Source organism: Hippocampus bargibanti, linkage group LG16, assembly GCF_051943395.1.
Source record: "Hippocampus bargibanti isolate YZ-2025 linkage group LG16, ASM5194339v1, whole genome shotgun sequence".
NCBI classification, from domain to species: domain Eukaryota; kingdom Metazoa; phylum Chordata; class Actinopteri; order Syngnathiformes; family Syngnathidae; genus Hippocampus; species Hippocampus bargibanti.
The window spans coordinates 9723304-9747457 of record NC_142749.1 but is presented as its reverse complement, the minus strand read 5'-3'; the positions used below and the strand labels follow the sequence as shown (position 1 = coordinate 9747457).

The window sequence follows — 24154 nt, the reverse complement described above, 5'->3', positions numbered from 1 at the left end:
ATTGCTTGGTATAACTATCTTGACTCAGTAGTTACTCAGTAGTTGAATATTTTTTAAATGGATAATTCAGTAATCAGAATCAGAAAACATTTAATGGTCCCACAATGGGGAAATTTGCAGTCCACAGCAGCAATTTGAAAGGGGATGGGGGGGGGGGGGGTGAAAGGATAGAAAAACAAGATATTCTAAGCATAGTAAACATAAAAATGTCAGCAGACTGAGATGTATACTGTACATGTGCTAAACCGTTTCATAAAAAAACTGTACATAGTGAAAGTATCAAGAAAGGTAGATTGATATACTATGTGACTGTATTGCATCAACATAATGATGAAAATTGCACTAATTTCTGACTATGAAATGGTACACTCTTTTCATCTTGGTTATAATTATGAATCATCATGAATAGGAAATGTCAAACATACCTGTTCTGGGGAGAACTTGGCAACAAAGGAGTGGCATAATTAATCACAGCATTAATGGCATTTAAACTGGGCCTCCTCTCCATTTATCATCACAATGATACCTGAATAGGTTATAATAAATACTTCATTGAATAATACTAAAGGAAAAAGAATGGCTTCGAGTTAGTTCTTATAATTCACCTCTCATACAAATAACTGTCATTTGAATACCCTGATCGACCACAGTAGACCATGTCTACTGTAATGGGACACATAATGTCTATGATTAGGGTAGATTGTTGGATGATCTGTCGTCATTATGATTTACTAGCCCGTGTTCATTTTCAGCATGAAACAAATGTTTTTTTTTTCGATAAGGACCCCCTGCAGTGCCAGTGACCTCTTCCATCATAACAATATATCACAATATATCACAACAATATGTCACTTTATAATCACTTTGCTGCTGTGAAATGTAAATTTCTCCACTGTGAGACTAATAAAGGCATATCCAATCCAATCCAATAGAATAGTACATCTGGTTCAAACTATCCACACCACCCCCGTAAACATTTTGTGTTGATAGACTCGTGTTGGTTAAACAGTTGTATATGCAATATTTGTATGCACGAGGGTACTAAAGTGACATGTTTTCAAGTGGGGGTTTGAAAGGTCGTTAGAAGACGTGGACAACCTTTTGAAAGGTCACAAATCCTGCGAGACCAAACTCGGGGTTGACAAATCGTTCGTCATTAATCGTCCCCCCCACAATGCAATGCGCGAAGTGGCGTTACTATTGAATGTACAGAATTGTCGCAGTAACTACGATGCAATGTAGAAGCGTCTGTGTTGTTAAATTTATGTGTTTATCGCAAAGACGAGATACTATATTGTTAGCTAGGTAGCTACAGGTGGCTAGCAAGAGTGGTGGAACAAACTACCTAGTGACTCAAACAACGACAACTAAGTGCTTAAAACAACAAACTGAGTGGATTGCTTCCTGGAAGATCATTTACCGCATGAAAATGGAAGAGTATAATAGTGCTAGAGAAAAGCTGAACATACCAAGCGATTTCACATCACCAAATATTTCTCGTAAGTTTTTTTAGATGCTCATCTATTATAAGTATTGTGGCTTCGCACAGAGGAGCGATAACGACGTAGTTTGAATGGCACTGGAGTTGTTCACCCCGGCAGTTCGTAAACTCCGAGTAAATTTATTTCGGGATATTGTCTATTTATACATATAAAATGTATAGTTTATATTTTACGCTAGTCTGCTAGGAGATTTTTAGTGCGAGGTTGTGTAAACACTGATATTACATGCGCATGCTCACACGCACTTGCACGCGCGCGCATTTATATTTCACAACAATCCCCATTGGTCTTGTATAATACCCTCTCATGACTCTTAAGTAAAATTGGAACTATTTGATGGGTGTCTCATTAACTCTCATTAAGGATTTACCTGTATATCATGCATTTACACTTCTTATCATGTTGCACAGAGAAACCCCAAGATGACCTTGTACCTCCATCTCATTTTGCATCAAGTGTCCATGCTGCTACATTGGCCACAGGCACACAGCCATGCATTTCTTGGATGAAACCGAGTGTCTCCACAGCTCCATCAAAGGGTCCTTGGCTCGTTGCTACTAACAGCCAGCAAGAAATATTAACACGGAGAAAGGAAAATCAATGTGCCGTGATGCTGCAAGGACACAATACAAGAGGAAGGACTCCAGATGAAAATGTGTCAGACTTTAGAACGAGGTATTCCACAGTATGATCTATTTGGTCAAAAATACCATCAGCTGGGGGGCTTGGCAGATACACAAATAGCTCCATTTGCTCAAACACAGATCCAAAGAGAGAGGCGACCACTGGTCCAGATGGGAAGAAGAGTGGTGTCTGGAGGCAGAAAAGCATAAAGCGGAGGCTGAGCGGTTGAAGGAGCAGATGGAGGCCCTGAAGGACACCGTGCAGAGATATAGAGAAGAGATTAGAGTCAAAAACGACACCATAAGCAGGTAGCAAATGGGTTACATAGTCCTGAGATTAATCATGGATACGCTTTGTTAAAATGACATAATTGTTTTACATCAGGCAATGTCATGACCTGGAGACAATGAATCGAGAAATAAGAAATGTGAGGTCTGAGCAGAGCCATCTGAAGGAAGAACTCATTCACTGCCATGGACAAAAGGAGAAAATAAGCTCACAGGTCGCAGCAGTGGATCACAAGCAAACATTTAATTTCTGTACTGTTTGTTGCCTGTGCTCACCTGGGATGAACTCGCATTCCAGCTCATCATGTTATAGCTTATAAGTTTTTTTTCTTCTCGATATTATTGAAATGTTGACGACGATAGACATCCGGTGCTTGTGTTTTACAGCTAGAAAGATTTAAGATAGAGTCCGATGAGGAACTGGCTAAAATGAGGCGTGAAGGGGAAGCTCGGGAGCTCGCCCTTAAGGCCAAAATGAGCGAGCAGCAAGCAGAGGAAGCCAGAGAACAGTCTTTTAAAATGACGGAAGAAATGCAGCAGATGCAGAAGAAGCAAGAAGAAGAGGTACTTGCCCAATCCTAAAATAGACTATATCGGAGATGACCCATTTCACCAATGTCTCCCACCTTTACATTTTCAATTTCTCCTCTTCAGCTGCGACAGTTGAATGCCGACTTCTATGTGGAATTATGCACAGCCAGAAAATCAAATCATGAACTGCAGAGTAAACTTCAGTCAGTGACGCTGGAAGTGCTGCAGCTGAAAAGCAATCTCATGGAGGCATCTGCCGAGAGCGATAAGTTGAAAGAACATTTAAGGTTCCCGCATTGAATCCAACCGCAGCAATCGAAAATAAATTCAACATTGTTGATTAGATGAGTGAACATGTTTTTTTGTGTGATGTCCCCCTTCCCCATATCCAGACAAATGGAACAAGCATACGAGACACAATCAGCAACTCTGCACAGTCTCCGAAATTACATCGGCCAGGTTGTCGCGGACAAAGGAGAAAAGGAACAATTAAATGAAGCGGTTGAGGTGAAAACAATGCACCACGTTGAACATGATTTTCCCAGTATAGTTTTTTTTTGCGCCTTGCAGTAGATTAACGAGAATCACATACAAATGAAAGTTAATTAACGTTCCGGATTCCGTCTGCATTGTATTTATCCATCATACAGAGGCTTAACAAAGAGAAAGCAGCATTGCAGAAAACTGCCGAGCTACTGACTGTCCGACTCAACTCCATGAGTGAGATAGTCTCCCTTCAAGAAGAGAAGATGCTGAAGAAAGTATGCAGTGGTCCTGATTTTTATTCTTACTTACTGTACGTTTGAAATAGGAAGCATTTAACTAAGCTGTCTGTATTTAAATAGGCCTCGTCGGACCCGCTGTTGATACAAAAAGCCGACGGTCTTCTTGTGCTTCACCTCTGGAGGGAGAAGGTGTTCAAATTTTGCATCCAACTTCGTTTGAAAGACATCGAGCTGAGAGAGGAGAGGGAAAAACATCATTCAGAGGTGTCAGAAACAACAGTGTTGACAGGAAGCTAGGCGACAGCATCACTTTCAATGTGTTGCGAGACGAGCGCGTTGGCGTGCAAATCAAATTTATTTCTTCATATTCTAGGTTGGACACATGGAACAACAGCTGCAAGAGGAACGGCATCGTGCGACTGTGCTCCAGCGCAGTCTTGATGCCAGGATAGCTGAGCTGGACCAGGGCAAAGTGGAAAAGGAGGTGAGCATCTCTGGGAAGCCAGGTGATTTTCGAACCGTGGATGCACAATGGAGGGTGTGTTTGTGATGCTAGAAATGTGAATTTCTTCTTAGACTTTGAAACGGGACTTGGCTCAGGCTTGCAAAGAGACTCAGCAACTGAAGGCAAAGAGTCTGAGCTTCGAGGCTGGTCTCAAAAGTACAACAGAGGCCTTGCATGGGTAACCTAAGATAAAAGCTCCACCCATTCGGATGATTCTGAGACACCAATTTTGTATGATGATAGTGAACTCAATTCAACTCACGTCACAATAACTAGCAGTTTGGAACAATGTTGCTTGAAGAACAACGTCTTATCTTAACTCATTCGCTGCCATTCCGGAATTTATTATATATGGGTGCCGATAAAGCACTCGTCAGACCTCTGGCAATGTCATTCCCTTCCACAAGGGGCCAGCCTTTGCCTTTTTTCCATGTTAGCGCTTTGTTACAGCTTCAACTGTTGTTAAAGCGCGATATAAATCAATACGTATGTATTGTATTGTATTTTGTTCAGCCGCCCCCTTTTCTTGCTCAGATAACTCCAGACCGATACAACTGAGGAATTAACTATTTTTTTGTGATGAAAGAAGACAGTAAGATTTCTAATGCTGCATTGAATGTTTATGTAGTCCTAAAACTCAATATTCTGTGGGTCCTGCAATTTGAGTGAAAATGACAAAAACCCTGGCACTGGAGGGGACGTATTTTTCCACATCGTCTGGCAGTGAATAAGTTAATTCACTGCCCTATACAAGAAAGTGCAAATTACATCATAATGCTAACAGCAGTGATGGTCAAGAATTTCAAAGCAAGAGATCTCTGAACAACAACGGTGGCGCAACACGTAGACAGAAAACACAATACAGTGCATGCAGTCTTATATTCTTCATCCGCTATAAAAACTTACCGATATTACAGCATTTTACTGACCAAGTTACAGTATTAGAATGTATTATGTGGCCCTCTTGTGGCCAGTGCCGGTACAACTGAAGGAGCAGAACAATGGAATGAATTGCTGCATTAAATCATGATGGCTGCTATTTTTTTTCATCGCCAAAAAGGGTTGTTGTTTTTGGTGGTAAAAAAAACCCTCAGTCTCCATATTAGCCATGATTGATGTTTCACATTGTTGTTCTATGTGCCTTACAGGTTTAATGTGACGTTTCATCGTAAAGTAGCACAAGTGGATGCAGCACAAGCGAAACTCAATAGTTTTGGCCCACGGTTGAATTTTGCCAGAGGCCGAGTGGAAACAGTCCAAGGTGCTGTTCTTGAGACTTTATTTGTATTTATTAGCCTACAGTGTCTTACATCGAAGTGATTTTGCCTCACAGCTTTGTTCATCAGGAGAATCGCTCTTCACAAACTCCAGAAGACCAGTAAACAAACAGAGCAGACAGCGGAAAGGTAGTCAATTTGGCACAATACATTCCTCAAGAGAGCCTTTACTGAGTTGTCCCCTTCCCTGTTTTTTGTATTTGTTGCACCACAGCATCAGAAATTTACAAGAAGAACTCACTTTAGTGTGTAAAGAGAAAAGCAAGCTCACACAAGAGCTCAAAAGAACCCCGGAGCTGATTGACAAAGCGCTGATTGACATGAAAGAAGAATGTAAGCACATTTCAAGGGCACTTGAGTCTGCACACCACCTGACTAGACGCCGCCTCTCACCTTGCACGTTTGCCTCCTTTCAGATGAGAACAAACTGAGGCAGCTTCAGGAGGAGCTAGAGAAGAGCCGAGATGAGCTGCAGGAGGCTGTGATAGGCAGAGAAGAGGTCCAGAGGAACCTGGAGCAGGTCCTGGATCGGCTAGAGTTGAACAAGGTGACACAGGAGGAGCTTCAATCTGAACTTGTCAGACATAAGGAAAACAGCAAACAAGGTAAGACGTACGTATGGTTTGCCATGACAGATTTTGATTCCTAAATTTTCAATGATTATCTTAAAGGACAACCGGCGTCTCCGGACAAGTTGCGTCCATAATTTGTAAAATGGCTTCAAATGACTTCTACTGGCCGTATTTTACAAAGATTCCACCGCATATAGCTATATTTTATGTTTCAAGACTCGCACTGAATATTCCGTAAGTCTTGTTTTTGAGTTGATGACGAGTCCTCACCCTACGTCACTGAAGGAACGCCCCTGACCGAAAAAAAGACACATTGTAGCAGTCCTTCCATCACGTCAATGCATTTAGCTGTACTTGGGTCTGAAAACGTCATGTAGGACCAAAAAGAGGCAGAAGAGGGCGACAAAGCTCCATGTAAGGAATTAATCAGCCTGTGGAAACGGGCTGATTAATTCCTTATCCGGCTTTGTCGCCATTTTCTGCCTTTTTTGCGTGCGACATTTCCCACCCCTGATGCCTCAAAATGACACGGAATAAATTATTTAATCGATTGCAAACATGTATGCTTTCTTCTTCAGAACTATTTGAATCATATTCATAACTGGATGAGTAACAAGAAAGCATGTTCTCCGAATCTGAAGGCATTGTTTTGATTCTCGAGCAAGGCAAGTCTTGCCGTGACACCACGAACATGGGGGCGGGACCTTCTGAAACTGGCCACTTCCGGTTTCAAATTGAAGTACTTTTTAGACATCGATGAGAAGGTTTCTTCAGCCGTCATCTGTACAAAAGTGAAGGTTTCGGACGTTTCGCCTCCTATCCAAGAGGCTTCGTCAGCGAACTAAAGTCTGACTGGTCGTATCGGCCCCATTTATATATCCCTAATGTCCAGACCTGGTGACGCCGGACACAGCTATGATAGGTCCCTACTCTCAGGTTGGGGGAGGCGCGGGACCCCCCCCTGTGGCCCCACTGATTGTTCCTACATTCCTGACTAACAATTGGCCTATTACACCCACTCCCCCCGGTATCACCTCATCAGCATAACGACCCTCATCAGCATTGCGAAAGTTGCCTAACCTGTTTTGCCTGAGCAGGCTATTGTATGAATGAAATGAAAATTGTAAAGAGCAGTACATTGGGGAGACTCAACAAATTCTCAAAAAAAGACTTTATCAACATCGCAGGGATAATACTAGTGGGCCCCAATCGGCAGTACATTTGCACCTAAAAGCTACTAACCACTCATTTGACGACAATGAGGTTAAAATCTTAGCGAAAGAACATAGATGGTTTGAAAGGGGGGTAAAAGAGGCGATTCTTATAAAACAACAAAATCCTTCATTAAACCGGTCTGGTGGTGTGAGGTTCAATTTGGATCGTTCATACAATAGCCTGCTCAGGCAAAACAGGTTAGGCAACTTTCGCAATGCTGATGAGGGTCGTTATGCTGATGAGGTGATACCGGGGGGAGTGGGTGTAATAGGCCAATTGTTAGTCAGGAATGTAGGAACAATCAGTGGGGCCACAGGGGGGGGTCCGCGCCTCCCCCAACCTGAGAGTAGGGACCTATCATAGCTGTGTCCGGCGTCACCAGGTCTGGACATTAGGGATATATAAATGGGGCCGATACGACCAGTCAGACTTTAGTTCGCTGACGAAGCCTCTTGGATAGGAGGCGAAACGTCCGAAACCTTCACTTTTGTACAGATGACGGCTGAAGAAACCTTCTCATCGATGGACCACTCCTGTACGACTGAGAGCTTACACAGACGTATTGCTGCCAACTTTGGGAGAGACATCCTTCTGCTGGTACGTAACTTAGAAAAGGCCACCTTTAAATTAGCTGATTTAAAGAACCACCTCAGATTCAATCTTAGATGTAGACAGAGCCGGTTAATTCCTAAATGCTTGAAGCAAGCACCCCTGGAACCCGGATACTTAGCCGATAAAATGCAACAAAATTATACCAGGAAAATTCTAAATTTGCGAATTAGGAGACTTAACATAGAGATAAAAAAAAAAACAAACAGTCAGAAATAGAAACTTATTATCAGCGATTACAAACTAATCTTACCCACAAAACCTATCAGGAAGTGTGTGAATTTACTAAATCCGGTTATATGAGGCACCACAGCAAAACCAAAGAGAGACAAAAGGGTAAATTTCAAAAATTACTTTTACTGAAACAATCTCAGCTACTGGTAAACACGCGTAAAATTAGGTATGAACAGTTTGCAAGGGAGAATTGGATCAAAAATTTGTCAGACAGAGATCTCTCAGAGACAGAAAAGGCGGTACTTACCAAAGGTTTAAATTTCTCAGTGACTCCTAAAACTATACCTACAATAGATTATATCACAGCTACTGAATCGGCTATTAAAAATAACAAACTTTCGTATGCAGAGGCAGATGATCTACGCATTAAAATATCAGCTCTTCTCAGTAGTGCCAAACTTCCTCCGTCCAACATAACATTAGAAGAGAGAAAGGCGTTAACTACTCTACAAAAAGACAAAAATATTACTATTTTGCCAGCAGACAAGGGCAGATGCACAGTGCTGCTCAACACATTGGATTATGAAGACAAAATAAATAGGTTAATCAGTGATTCTAACACGTATGAGCAACTAAAAAGGGACCCTTCCAATAGATACAAGAAAGAAATGATTGACTGTCTCCAAAAGCTAGAGAAAGGAAAACATATAGACAAACAGATGTATTTTAGATTATACCCGGGACAGGCCACGCCATGTATCTATGGCCTGCCAAAAATACATAAAGAAGGGTTCCCCCTCCGACCCATTGTTTGTAGCATTGACTCCTCTACATACAATGTAGCCAAATATTTAAAAACTATTTTAGCTCCGTTGGTTGGTAACACAGAATACCACGTAGAGAACACCACAGGGTTTGTAGAGAGGATCAAAGACCTCATATTGGAACCTGAGGAAACTTTGGCATCATACGATGTGACTTCTCTCTTTACATCTGTCCCAACCCCAGCAGCAGTCTCAGTGGTGAGGACGAGGCTGCTAGCGGATGTTTCTCTGCATGAAAGAACCAAACTGAAACCGGATCACATCTGCCAATTATTAGAAATCTGCCTTAATACTACGTATTTTCAATTTCAGGAAAAATTTTATAAACAAATCCATGGTTGTGCTATGGGCTCACCAGTTTCACCCATAGTGGCTAATCTTTACATGGAAGAGATGGAGAAACAGGCCCTCACATCCTTCCCAGGGACAAAACCTAGACACTGGTTTAGATATGTGGACGATACTTTTGTCATAATTAAGAAACAAGAAATTCAATCCTTCACAGATCATCTCAACTCTGTAGACTTCAACATTAAATTTACTCGTGAGGACATTCAAGAGAACCAACTAGCCTTCTTGGATTGTAAAGTAATTATAAAAGAGGACAGAGCGCTAAAAACAGAAGTCTTTAGGAAGGCTACGCACACTGACCAATACTTACTTTTTGACTCTAACCACCCTTTACAACATAAACTAGGAGTTATCAGAACCCTCCAGCATAGGGCTAAACTAATACCAACTAGCACTGAAGGTAGAGAAAAGGAGTCAAAACATATCAGGAGAGCACTCACTAACTGTGGGTACCCTCAGTGGTCATTCAACAAATGTCAGAAAGAAAGAATAGCGAACGAAACCAATAATTCTCAAGATTCTAAAAGGAGAGGAGTAGCAGTACCGTACATTGCAGGAGTTTCTGAAAAATTACAAAGAGTCCTTTGGCAACATAAAATTCCTACTTATTTCAAACCGATAAACACGTTAAGGCAAAAATTAGTGCATCCAAAAGATAGGCTACCAAATGAAAAACAAAGTAATGTAGTTTATTCCATACATTGTAAGAATGAAAATTGTAAAGAGCAGTACATTGGGGAGACTCAACAAATTCTCAAAAAAAGACTTTATCAACATCGCAGGGATAATACTAGTGGGCCCCAATCGGCAGTACATTTGCACCTAAAAGCTACTAACCACTCATTTGACGACAATGAGGTTAAAATCTTAGCGAAAGAACATAGATGGTTTGAAAGGGGGGTAAAAGAGGCGATTCTTATAAAACAACAAAATCCTTCATTAAACCGGTCTGGTGGTGTGAGGTTCAATTTGGATCGTTCATACAATAGCCTGCTCAGGCAAAACAGGTTAGGCAACTTTCGCAATGCTGATGAGGGTCGTTATGCTGATGAGGTGATACCGGGGGGAGTGGGTGTAATAGGCCAATTGTTAGTCAGGAATGTAGGAACAATCAGTGGGGCCACAGGGGGGGGTCCCGCGCCTCCCCCAACCTGAGAGTAGGGACCTATCATAGCTGTGTCCGGCGTCACCAGGTCTGGACATTAGGGATATATAAATGGGGCCGATACGACCAGTCAGACTTTAGTTCGCTGACGAAGCCTCTTGGATAGGAGGCGAAACGTCCGAAACCTTCACTTTTGTACAGATGACGGCTGAAGAAACCTTCTCATCGATGGACCACTCCTGTACGACTGAGAGCTTACACAGACGTACTTTTTAGACACTTTAAGTCATTTTTATTGGTGTTTTGCATTTGACTAAAACTATCATAATGCGTGTTTTGGGTATTTTAGATGGTATAAAACGTTTTTCTGATGTCAGTTAGGAAACAAAAAGGTGACGTCGGTTGTCCTTTAATAAAAGCGTTTCCACCTAAAATAGCACAGATGCAGCAAGGTACGTTTAAGATGAGGCCTCGACTGACTAATATTTGTTAAAATAAGAGTACTGAAAACATATTAATTGGGCTTTAATTCAATAAATATAGATAAATAAAGAATAAAAATGAATAGGAAATTGCAAAAAAAATAAAAACAAATAAAAGCCAAAACTGTCCTATTTTTTGCTGATTAAAAAAAGCTAAAATCAGCTGAGTCAAACTCAATTTAAGATTCGCTTTAGTTATGATATTCAAAAATGTTTTTCATCCACATATAATTGAGACCTGATTCTGCTCTGAGAATTGCTTTGAACATTCATTTTGATATTTGTAAATTGGCTCAAATGGGAAGAAAAATAAAATGTAAAATAAAAATCTCAATTGGGCCGCGTGAGACATGATTTGGATCATAGAAGCAGTGAAAGTTGAACAAAACAGTCAGAGCTCTTTGGCGACAATAGATTAGAAAACGTAGTTACTTTTTTTACCCTGTGCGCATTTCTGCGATGAATAGCGTGCATCTTCCACACTTCCACAGCCCTGCGGGAGCGAGCATCTGAGATTGAGAGCCGCTGTGCTGAGAAGCTTAGCGAGATGGAGATACAAGTCAGCACGGCAAAGAGAGAACACACAAAAGCAGGTAAGGGGTCGGGAACACAACACAGTTCAAACCAGAGTCAACTACGTTCATCCAACGTCAATGGAATGTGTGGTCGAAGCATCATCTCTTATTTTACAGTCATGACTTTACTGCAGTTTGAAAGAGCGGTGGCACAGAAACAGAACTACTGCAGCAAAACACAAAGTGAACAATGTAAACAACCACAACAAGCTGAGACAAACCGAAACGCACTGCTGGTGAGATTACATACACACACAAAAAAAAATAGACATTTAAAACGCTATACAGTGATACCTCGGTTTACGAACCCCCTGGCTTTCGAACATTTCGGTCTACGAACGTTAAATTTATGAAAATTTTACCTTGGCATACGAACTATTTTTCGGGATACACACACAGCTGCCACAATGAGTGATGTGTCGTTCGCGAACGAGCCCGTTCTCCTAACAAGAAAATGGCAGCCAGCTTGTTTTGGTCCTCTATTCCCCGCCCCCAGTCGTCGGTTAAAGCCACGTGATTGGTCAAGAATGCAGCAGTGGGGGGGGAGGGGTTACAGACAGAGAGAGAGAGTGAAGCCATTCTCCAAAAAAGAAAATGGCAACCGACATTTTTTTTGTTCTCTATTCCCGGCCCCCGGTCTTCGGTTAAAGCCATGTGATTGGTCAAGAACGCAGCAGTAAGGGGAGGTGGTTTGAACATTAAAGCGACAGGCAGATGACAGAGTGACAAAATGGATAGAAAACAGTGACATTTGGACTCGTTTCAACTTTGATAGTTCAAAGGCAGAGTGTAGACTGCAAAGTTAAAATTGCCATCAATCAGGCTCCACAAACAACTCGCACAAGCCATCTGTACACTTGATGCAAAAAGCTATCAACCCAGCTAACAGAACACAATTGATGAGGAACTAGATACAATTATCACAGAGAAAGCACCTACAAGGGATCATTCCTCAAGATGGTGAAAGAAGCCTATGTTCCTCATCAAGTGTTTAATGCTGATAAAACCGGCCACTCCATTCCATCAAGCCATGAACGACCATCACAAAGGTAAATAAAACGACTTTATTATAAAGTACATTTTATTTCTTTAATTATAATACCATAGCACATTTATTATAGATAAAATAAGGTATATTTTGTGTAGTTTTGAGTCTTATAAAATTAGAAGGTAGAAAATTATGTTTTATGGGGACCTGGGAACGGATTATTCTCATTTTAATGGTTTCCTTTGGGAAATTAATTTTTGGGATACACACTTTTCACCTTACACACTCTGTCTGGGAACCAATTAAGTTCGTAAGCCAAGGTATCACTGTATAAATCGTATATATTTTTTCAAAGTATGCTTTCGCTGTCCCTGTTCAGTCCACTAACAATTTGTACCGCAGACTGCTGTTGCTGAGACAGAGCTGAGGAATGACTTTCTGCAAAACACATTAGCCCCCAGAGAACAAGAAGAAAAACCTTTGGAGAGAAGCTGCTTTATGGGATCACAACTTGCAGCGGAAAGTGAGTAGTGCGATCGTAGTCTCCCCCTTCACTCCAGATTTGGACTGCTTGACTTTCTTTATCCTGCCAGAGAGACTCCTTTCCGTTCTGGAGGAGCTCCACACACTCAGTGCTGCAGTTGTAAACACATCTGAAGACTCTGCCGATGAAGAAGAAGGGCACAGTGACTTAATGCACACTGTGATGAGACCCTGTCAGTGAATGCATCTTTTATTTATTTTTTCATATCGCCAAACCTTAAAAACTTGCACTCACTTGAGGTAAAACTTCCAATCTGCACTTTCAACAAATCAATACTCTTGAGTGAGCGTCATTTGCAAGGTCAACATTTTTAAAGTGCCTGAATTCAATAAAATATTGCTGTGAGAATATTTATTTTTATATAAACATAAGGATAATAAAGACGTTTTGTCTTCTGTCTGAAGTAAATAAACTTCACCCAAAACATGCACAAAAAGTGGATCTTATTGTTTATTGGACAGAGAAGAAATCTGAAGTAAGAAAAAAATACATTTGCGTAACCGTGAATGTGAGAGCAGACCAAGCTCTTTTTCTAATCATGTATTTTCAATGGTTTGTTGAGTTAGCTGAGCTACAGCAATGAGACTTCATACGGTTGAAACAGATATCCATTTTTAAATCACACATGTGGGAAGACCTAGTGGATATGATTTGATACTAAAAAAAATAAATCTATTTTCTTTTCTTTTTCCCTCGTCAAAAGAGGCCCATTAGAAATGACTTTTCCATTGTTAGAGGGCTGCTGATAAACATCACGATGAACCAGATAATTGAGCTATTTTTCTTGTCTCTGGTGCTGATGAATTTTGCAGCAGCTTCAACTTCTCACCCCGAGGTGAAACTGTCGATGGGATTAAAAATAACAACAAAAGTGCAGTTTCCTACTCACATCGGGAGAATTTAGCTGTACACTTACTGCTTGCTTTATTTAAAAGAAACTGGCTGCACAACATTAGGTGTATTTGAAAGCACATGAAAGTCTTTATCTTAAAGGACAACCGACGCCTCCCGACAAGTTGTGTCCATAATTTGTAAAATCACTTCAAATGACTTCTGCTGAGCGTATGTTACAAAGATTGCACGACATATAGCTATATTTTACATTTTAAGACTCGCGCTGAGTATTCATGAAGTATTGTTATCGGGTAGATGACGATGCCTGACGTGACGTCACGTCCTGAAGGTCCCTGACCGAGAAAGCGACACAATGCATTTTGGGTACTATGTTTGGTCTGCAAACTTTGTGTTGATGGCGAAATTAGAAGGAAATCATCTAAATAATGCGATGGTGAATCGTGTGTTGCACCAAGACTACTATTTGATACTAGTTGACACAAATTCCCAGCAGGCAAATCAGCCCATTTCCAATGGAGCTTGGGCGCCATCTTGTGCATTTTCTGGGACGCTACATTGTAGTCCAGATGGCTCGAATTGATACGGGATGACTTCTTTAATCGATTGCAAACATTTATGCTTTCCTCTTCAGAACTATTTGAATCATATTCATAACTGGATGAGTAATAAGAAAGCATCTTCTCCGAATCTGAAGCCATTGTTTTGATTCTAGAGCAAGGCAAGACGTCCTGGCGTGACGTCACGAAAAAAGGGGCGGGACCTTCTGAAACTGGCCACTTCTGGTTGCAATTTGAAGTCGTTTTTGGACACTAAGTGATTTTTATTTGTGTTTTTCATTTGACTAAAAATATCAGCCTGCGTGTTTTGGGTATTTTAGATGCTATAAAACGTTTTTCTGATGTCAGTTAGGAAACAAAAAATGGTGTCGGTTGTCCTTTAATGTAGAAAAAAGAAGTGACCATAAAACGGTCTCGTGGGGTGCATGCATTATGAATCTCCCGTACAGTTTTTTCCTCTGTATTTGATGAACTCATAATCACAGCAAATGATCAATTAAATAACAGTATTTATAGCAAGCACCTGGCAGAAATTTGGACGGATCGATCGTGCATTGAAAAACAAATGTACGTATTTCAACTAATAATACGTTTACTGTCTAACCACTAGAGGGTGCTGTTGTCAAAGAAAACATTCAGTTGAAGTCTTCCAGTACTGTATTTATAAACAGAAAGCAACAATAAAGGACATTATTGTGCTAATCTCTCTCCTCAACCAAAAACGGATGGTGGCCTTTTTTTGTGTATCCACAATTTCATTTACGGATTTGTCTCCACTTCACAGCTGTTCATGTAATCAAATCATCAATCTCTTCATCATATCCGCTAGTATGATTTGTCAGTAATTTCAAGTAATGTCCATCCTTGCTTCCCCTTCCCTATCATGTCATCTTTCCAAAGTTGTCAAACGCCACAAGTCAAAGCAAACTTTGGTGTTTATCAGGGTCACGCTTTGAACCCATCAGGGGTGTACGAGGGTCCTCATCAGAGAATTGTGGCAGGATTCGTGTCACACGATTTGCAGGGCACGCTAAAGGCAAGGGGAGAAGCCATGGCAGTGTAGTTAAAGCTTGCCAGACATTTCTTTTTTTAGACATGCGTGCAATGGGAGCAGTTTCTCTCCCACACGCGGTTGGGTGTAGCTAAGGGGATCAAGCACTAATTATTGCTCTGTTCTCTGGAGCTGTGGTTCCAAAAGTGTGCAACGTGCATTCCACATTAGTTACGCGGGCTCCCTCCAGTGGTATGCGATAGAATCAATGTCCAACAAAATCTGCATCATCGTAGAATTATTATTTTTTATCTAGTAAAGTTCAGATTCAAGATACATCAGCCTTTATTTTTTTTCAAAATCTGTCATTATTTTTTTATTTATTTTTATTAGATATTTTTTACGATGCCCTGCTAACGAATTTTAACATTTGTTACAATAGTGGTGATTTGGACAGTGCATTTTGTGAAGTGAGATTTTGTGAATACATTTGGGAACCATTGCTCTAAAGCGACTCTTGTTTACATCCAACAAAAAGAGACAAATAATATTGATGAAAACAGAAAGCTGGTCAAGAAAGTCCATCACAGTTAAACACTATAACAAGGTGAGTCTGAGGCCAGCATGTATTTTCATCAAGATTACTTTTTACTACTGCACCTCCTTGACTTGTTGTCCAAACAATTATCAGAATGCTTGACTTCAATTTCATTGATAGTAGATGAACCAATCAAGTTGGGAAAAAAAACTATGGCTTTAACAGGTACCTCTTTTTCTACAAGCAGGATGTTTTTTTTACTTAATTACATTGTAGCTTTTACAGTCACGGATGTCAGAAATACAGAAATATAGTATTTCAAACACATATTGGGTAACAGATAAACGGCGACATATAACTGAGTAAGGACCATACATTAAAACACTGAGCAAATTGAAGAACTGACAAGGAATCAGTAACACACAAAAAATGCAGTTTTGAACAATTGAATGTTTGATAAAAAGACTGGGTGATTAATATTATCCCTTCCTTTTGAAGCTGTTGTCTGCCTGGAATGACATCATTTGCTACAAATGCCATACTAAGTGCTATTCCTCAAAGTTTATCTTTCAAAGGTCATCTTAATTCAGTCCTCATCATGACTCATCAACTTTTTGTATGTTTATGATAGTTCACTTATGCCTTGTTAAAGAATCAAGTCTAGTAGACTTTATGCTATTTAGGCATTCTTCGTGGTTACTTCTTTAAAAGCAAATACCGGCAAGAAGAATGATTACTTAGTGAGGTACTGAAGTACTGGAATGCACTGGAATGGGATAAGTGGTAGAAACATGAGTTTTTAATGGTATTTTTTCCACAATAGTGGAGCTATAAGCATATTTATAACATGTCCTTTTGAGATAAGATGAAAAATAATCAAGATGTTGGATTGTGTGATATGGTTGCACTTAAAACATGTCATCCATACTAAGCGATACCTGATAATTGAGCCATATTAATTTGCATGGATGGATTCAATATTTAATGAAGGTTTACGCACCTCATTGGATTTAATTAGCATGCGTCACTTTGCGGAGGCGTCATGGTGTCACATGTGAGATGCTATTTTTGGCCTATAAGCATTGCGATCACATGATACATTGAGTCGGGATCGAGAGCGGAAAAAAGATCCTCATCAAGACCGATATGCACCTTTGACAAATTTTGCAAATAGTAAATAGGCATTCAATTTGTTAATGAAGTCAACGTCTTGGTCCATGAGGTTGCTTTTCATGTTTTGTAAGGAATATGTATAGATTAGACATACCGGAAAATTAGTTATAAAGAATGTGATGTTTACAGGCACTGAACTTTAGTTATGGACTGCAAACAGTCTTCATCAATTATGGTTCTTTTTGGAAGTAAGTTACTTTGTCCAAATTCTTTAAACGGTGCTGAAAATGGAAGTAATCTGCATTGAAAAAAGCATGTTGTTGTGAAACCTTCCAAATCAACTCTTTCACCGCCAGACGATGTGCAAAATTGTGTCCGCTCCAGTGCCAGGGTTTTTGTCATGTTCACTCAAATTGCAAAAACCACAGAATATTGAGTTTCAGGACTACATAAACATTCAATTCAGCGTAACAAACCTTAGACTCACTTCTTTAATCAGAAAGCGAGTGAATTCTTACGTTATATGGGTCTGAAGTTATCTGAGCTTGAAATGGGGGCAGCTGTAGAAAATACAATACATACATAATGATTTATATCAAGCTGTAATAACAGCCAAAGCTGTAACAAAGCGCAAACATTGACAAGGCAAATGCTACACTTTCGTGGAAGGAAAAAGACATTGCCAGAGGTCTGACCGCCGCTTTATCGGCGCCCTCACAAGAAAAAACAAACTCCGAACAAATTGGGGAATGGCGCTCCACGTCATGCTTTTCAATCCTTGAATTTATTCGGGAATGAGTGAGTTCAAGATCAAGTTCACACTTTAGCAACTTCTGGATTGTGTTGTGTTATCTAAATGTTTGACCTACTCCAAAGTCATTTGTCCTTGTGCTGAGGCAACTTTGTTTAAAAATTACATCTGGTCAACAATGCTTCAGAAAAGTGTGTATGAAGCTAAGATAAGCTCCTCATATTAAAAGAAGCCATTAAATAAAATGTGAATATCATCAAGTTAATTGAAAAGCAGTGAAACGAGGGCCTGTAACTTCACGAGGCATATCGAGAGGCCCATCGCAAAAACTTTATAGCGAGCTACAACTACGAGAAAACAGAAAAAAATGATTATTTTCTTTTTTTTTCTTTTTATAGCTCTAAACATGTTCTTTCTTTCCGCTAAAGACCTTTCAGGTGAGTTCACAACAGGGAGGTAGAAGATCCTTTCATCCCAGAATTGGCACAGGCATTACTCGGTTATAAAACCCCCTTTGTTACACCACAATGGTGCTGTCCATTACCCCGACCATTAATTTTACCACACTACTTTATTATCAATACGCATTAATCAGCATTCCCTGTTCTTTTTAATCGGTTTCATGCGCGGTTGCAAAATAACAGCAAAGCCAGCTTCAGAGCGGTCTCGTATTACACACTCCAATCACATTGTATCCCCCCCCCCACGCTCCCGAACCCCCTCCTGACTTGAAATCAATATCGGCAAAAAGATGTGCAACGTGCTGTTTGCTCCCAGATGCCGTTTACAATAGAATTTCTCATCTTAAATTACAAAATGCCAAGTTGCATTTATGTTGCCCCCCTCCCCCTCCCCGCACTTACTGCCCTACCTGAACAGCATGCAATGGGCGTGCTTCCCAGCAGATTTTGGCTTCAATGTCATCTTAAATTTGAAATGCACAAGACAGCCTGGATATGCGGCTGGAAGGTTTAGTCGCCTGTTTCACACGTTTTAAACTCTCAATCATGAAATGGAAGCTTGGCCCAGAATGAAAACACAATACCTAAAAATTCACGAGACGCCTTCATTCACTGAATCGAACGTACGTGATCGCAATACAGTATGACGGAATTAAAAATACATTGGCAGATTCCGTTTGATGGTCAGCGACTACAAATGGGCTGTCCGTTTGTCGACTTGATTATCGGGATGGTGTGTTCTCTCTGTTAAGTGTGCTACATGGAATACTGGATCTGCGTGTATTTAGGCCACTCAGCTCCCTCGGGCTCACAACTTGTGTAAATTCTGTGGATTATAGCAAGCAATCGCTATCTATAAAAGAAGGCTAAGTTCACAGACTATGATAAATGGCTATCGGCGAGTGTTTGACAGGGATTAATCAGTGCGAAATGTATGTTTAGCTTAAATTGTGGAGGGAAGAAACGAGAACAGATCATTTATGATCATTATTTTACCATGATGAGTTCATGTGCTGCTTGGAAGTGCATTTTGATAGGTGTTTAGAAATTAAATGTATTATTATTATTATTTGTCACAGAGGTGATATTTTTTTTGAAACTTCATTTTGGTTGTTCAATTCAGCAGATTTATCTGGGACAGGAGATGTCAGACAATCTCTTTTCGTCCACGGATGCGACAGCTGCATATTTGCTTTCAACATTTAGCTTGTAGTCTACGTGCATATTCCACCATGATGTCCCTGATGGTGAAGAGATGCTTTGATCCTCTCCTATTTTATCTAGAACTGCTTCATGTACAAAGAGGATCCAGAAAGTGCTTAAGAAAGAATGACTCTGTGTCTTTGTGTTGTCATATTATTTCTTATTTAGTTTTTTTTTTTTTTCTTTTGATTTCAAGACGGCGCTGCGAGAGTGGCTGCCTTTCCAGCAGCTCATGCATTTTATTTTTCTACTTTCATTCCTTTCATCACTTTGCTGCTGTGAAATGTAAATTTCTCCACTGCGAGACTAAAGGCAAATCCAATCCAATCCAATGTCCAATTTGCATCCTACTGATTCATTTGCCGGAGCATATTTCAAAGTAATTTCCTCATATCATGTGGAAAAAAAGAATCGCGTTGATTATGTTGTGGGTCATTTTTACCCATATGTAAAAATCCATACAAAACTGTCAAATAATAGGTGACATCAGCAACAACTGTTTCAAAGATGTTATATCCCTTCTTACGAACATTTGATTTACGAACAACGGTACATATGTAGTATTCTCTGCAGTTGTACATGTTCATATCTTTATTGAGCAGATATTTTATTAAATGTTTATTTTTCAGTACAAACCAATACAGGTTACTTAAACGTACATTCCATACAAAATATAGCACTGAAGCAACTTACGAACAAATTTAACTGACGAACGACCATTCGGGACATATCTTGTTCATAAGTTGGGACGGCGTCTGTACTTGAAATGAGAGACAACACATTTTCTATTCCATTGGGATATTTTAGAACTGTTTTGAAGACAGGAAAAAGAAAGGATATCCAGTGCTTTAGTCAACAGAAAAATAGAAACCGGTAAAATTGATCCCTTAACATAATATGAGGGCAGTGACGTGCGGTGAGGTTCATGGCTGGTGAGGCACTGACGTCATCACAGTCAGATTTACAAACATATGAGCGCACGGAGTAGCTTATTCATTATTTGATTGGCAACAGTTAACGTGTTTTGTTTAAAATGTCATGTAAGCATTCTTTATATACTGTATACAAACTGTAGCATAGAAAAAAAGAATTAAAAAACAAACGTTATTATCGTGTTACCTTTACTTATAAATGAATAGTTTCAATGAGATCCTTCTTGGCCAAAAAGCTGACAAGCTGTCCAGGAGATTTACATTCATCCCTCACTGTTTGTGAGCTGTACAGTCCGGTGTTGGTCTTCCTTTAAATATTATCTCCTGCTTCGATTGAAAGTCCAGTTTAGAAAATTCTTTCAATTTAGATATATAATCCACCGTTCTGAAAAAAGGCCAAGCAACATGAAAAAAAATGACTGGATTGTTGCACTTAACTTGCTAACTCTTTACTGTAGCTTGCTTTCACTAATTCTATTATTCTGCAGCCGAGGAGTTGGAAGAAGAATCTCTAATCACCAGCGCCCCCTGTCATGAGGCAGGAGGACTGTGTGCCTCACCGAAGCACACAGTTTTGATAAAAATAAAATAAAATAAACACTGTAGAACAGTGTTTATAACGTACAGTGACTGTACATTATATACACCAGCTAAACTAGAAATTTAGTTCATATACTAAAAGCTTTTGAACACTTTAATAGCAATATGCAGAGGGACCGCAGTGCGGACTCACTGCAGAGCAAGCCAGCACAGTTAGCATAGTGATTGCGCAATCCATGGTGAGGCACAGCCGGATGCTGTGTTGTTGAATTTTGAAAAAAAAAATACAAACATGGTGAAGTTAAATGGAAAAGAACATTTAAGTACAAATCACTAAATAAATGTAACTGTTTATTTTGTCATTTGATATTTCCATGATGACAGGTGAGGCACAGCCTCCCCCTGCCTCCCCTGACTGCAGTTCACTGTATGAGGGTTAAGGTTCCAATTTGGTGTCTTAGTTAAGAGAAATCTAAATGACTCAACATACAAATAGGGGCTGCCTTTTTTTCTCCCGAATAAATATTCATTCTCCGACTTTTATTTTATTTTTTTCAACTAGTCACCCGCGATGCCTTTCCCAAAACATCACACTCTCAGTGCAATTGATATTATATTAGACTCTTAATCTACTGGAATCTCCAACACAATCAGTTGAAGCAATAAGTGAACAAAGCGCTGTGAATTATATAACAAGAGGGTAAAATGAAATCTCATCTATTACAGCCAGATGTATTGAGTTGCTCTCATTTACTTTCTATAATGTTAATGCATTAGTTAGGAATGATATAAGAGCTACTTTTCTCAAAGATCTATTTTTGCTCTGTGTGTGCAAATATACATTTCCAGGCAGCGCTAAGCAATGGTTTTTTTACAATCAAAAGGGCAGTTGAATTTTACAATCCTACACCACACATCAGGGAGACAGAGGCACTGCCAGGGATATTAGGGCCCAATGGGGGGAAAGATGGGGTAGGGGGTTGTTGGCAGAGCTTGGTTGCATTTTATGTCACATAAACAGGATTTTTTTAACTCATTCACTGCCAGACGATGTGCACGTGTGTCCACTCCAGTGCCAGGGTTTTTGTCAATTTTACTCAAATTGCAGGACCCACAGAATATTGAGTTTTAGGACTACATGAACATTCAATTCTCTTCTATCATTGTAAAAAAATGAGTTATTTCCTTTCTAAGTTATATGGTTCTGGAGTTATCTTTATTGAAAGTGGGAGCAGATGTACAAAAGGTAATTACTGCCCCCTTGTGGGAGTGAAAAACATTGCCAGAGGTCTGACCGAAGCTTGAAACGCACCTGTGTGCAAGGAAAAAAAAAAAAAAAAAACTAGGGAATTGCGCTCCACGTCATGCTTTTCAATCCTCAAATAAATTCGGGAATGGCAGTGAATGAGTTAGCAGTAAATACCCAGTTTGAATCCTTGTGAATGGTGAACTGCAAATAGTTGTTGTGGTGATGTGTGTGTAGGGGGTAGGGTGGGCAGGAGGGGTCACAGTAGCCCACACATCAAGCGGTTATGAGAAGCTATTGCTAATCCAACAAAACCCATGGCAGCTCTGCTGATCTCTTAGCATCGACATGTTGGTGATGGAAACTGGTGGATTTGACGATTGCTTGATGATTCAGGATCATTTGCACATGTCATCTTAGAACTACCTTACAAATTTAGATTGTTTCATGACTCCATTTACTTTAGTCAGTGGTGGGACATCAGGGCCTGCAAGGCCTTTTCTGCTGGCCTAAAAATATCTGCATCACAGACTAATGTGAATTAGATTTTGTTCATGAATTCTTCTCAAGTAATACCAAAATGTCTTTCAGCTTCCTTTCATTGCTTTTCCCCTGTTGTGCTGTTTCCAGATGGGTGTTTTTGTATTTAAGTTTTTGACCAATCACATTTCAGCCATCATTTCCTACCAGGGTCAGAAATCTACCTGAACGCCTTCACAATTAGTTCTGTGGGCCCTGGAACATAAAAATCAATGTTGATGAAACCGTTGCTTATAACCAATCAGAGTTCGAGTTGGCAACACAAGGCCTGCTGGAAGGCGCTGGAAATGTCAGTTTTCACAAACTATGATTGGGTAGTCACTAGCCAATCATAGTATCAGTAGCCACTAGTGATAAGCGCACACTGACCAGAGCTGGCACACTGTATCTGTAGCGAGCTGCATAAGCAAATGTTTTTGTGTGTGTGTAGATTTAATCGTGGTTTTGTCAACCCACAATGGCTGAAGAAGGAGAAGAAATTGATTTGGTTGCAGATTTACAAACTTACTTAAAGCCATTTTCAAGATGGACTTTTCAAGAATATATGGACATCATTCAGAAATGTTGGGCAGATTCGAAGCTAGTAAAAATCACAAATAATGTTGACATTTTAGTAGGTTATCATGAATCCATATGTTCATAGTAAAAATGTGAACAGTTTCTTCAAGTCACAAGTTATATCCTGGCTAACTCGTTGACGTGTAGTTAATCAGCTGTGTATTGATTCAGACATAGCACTACTAAAGGCAGAGGAGTGACATGCATGGCCCACCACTGACTTTAGCGTTTGTCTTAAATGTATGTTTTTTATTTTTTTAGGCACCGATTTGCTGTCGACCAAGAGTTACTCTGACCACCAAAGACAAATTCTGTGTAGTGTTTTGCATACATACTTGGCCACAAAAATGATCCTTATTGTGATTCCAATCGTCTTCTGGAGCAAGTAGCAAGTCACAGGTGGAGATACTTTGGGTTGGGACGGTTCTTTTCCATATTGTCCGTTTGTGTACCTGGAAAAACAAATGCATTAATGCACGATACAATTAACTGTGGAATACATTTTGGGGGTTCAAGAAAGTTGCACTATTTAGATCCTTTGCAGTCACGGGAAGGCCAAAAGTAAATTCACATGGTTTTGGTTCTATCACTGGTAAATTGCATGTTGTTTATTTTGACGACACCATTTTGTTAAATCATTGTTTTGTGTTAAGTGTTTTATTTGATCAAAAATGTGAAGTCCTGTTACTCAAAGCAGAAGTTTCATTGAAATTACGAAATAAAACATGTCTTTATAAGTTAAACGTGTGTATTATGGGATTTTGATTTGAAGAAAGACATACATTGTCAATTTACGTTTAAGAAAGTTCTAACCTCGATGTGTTTTTTTGTGATATCCAATGAGAATTTTTGAATGTAAAAAAAGGTTTATGATCATTGGATTGGAAGACCGTCAACTGACGCACGCGCGCAAAAAGATACTGCATAAACCGAGACTGAAATTCAACGCCGACAGAGACAAGTTTGACCCCCGCCCCCT

At 39.9% G+C, this 24154-nt stretch overlaps 1 protein-coding gene across 1 annotated transcript; it reads left to right on the top strand.

Moving 5' to 3' along the window:
* Positions 1 to 1200: 1200 nt before the first annotated feature.
* cchcr1 (coiled-coil alpha-helical rod protein 1) lies at positions 1201 to 15010 on the top strand. Its single transcript, XM_089017665.1, has 19 exons — positions 1201 to 1499; positions 1913 to 2177; positions 2267 to 2434; positions 2511 to 2628; positions 2801 to 2977; positions 3068 to 3231; positions 3337 to 3451; positions 3595 to 3705; positions 3790 to 3933; positions 4043 to 4153; positions 4246 to 4352; positions 5323 to 5435; positions 5508 to 5580; positions 5666 to 5784; positions 5868 to 6056; positions 11275 to 11376; positions 11476 to 11594; positions 12749 to 12869; positions 12940 to 15010. Exons 1-19 carry the CDS (start codon positions 1424 to 1426, stop codon positions 13068 to 13070), a joined length of 2523 nt encoding a protein of 840 aa, XP_088873791.1. The 5' UTR covers positions 1201 to 1423; the 3' UTR covers positions 13071 to 15010.
* The last annotated feature ends 9144 nt before the right edge of the window (positions 15011 to 24154 follow it).

Coding starts and splice junctions, on each gene's coding strand:
- cchcr1 (XM_089017665.1), top strand. CDS start 1,424: ATGAAAATGGAAGAGTATAATAGTGCTAGAGAAAAGCTGAACATACCA. Junction 4,154..4,245: donor AGGGCAAAGTGGAAAAGGAG/GTGAGCATCTCT, acceptor ATTTCTTCTTAG/ACTTTGAAACGGGACTTGGC. Junction 12,870..12,939: donor ATCACAACTTGCAGCGGAAA/GTGAGTAGTGCG, acceptor TTATCCTGCCAG/AGAGACTCCTTTCCGTTCTG.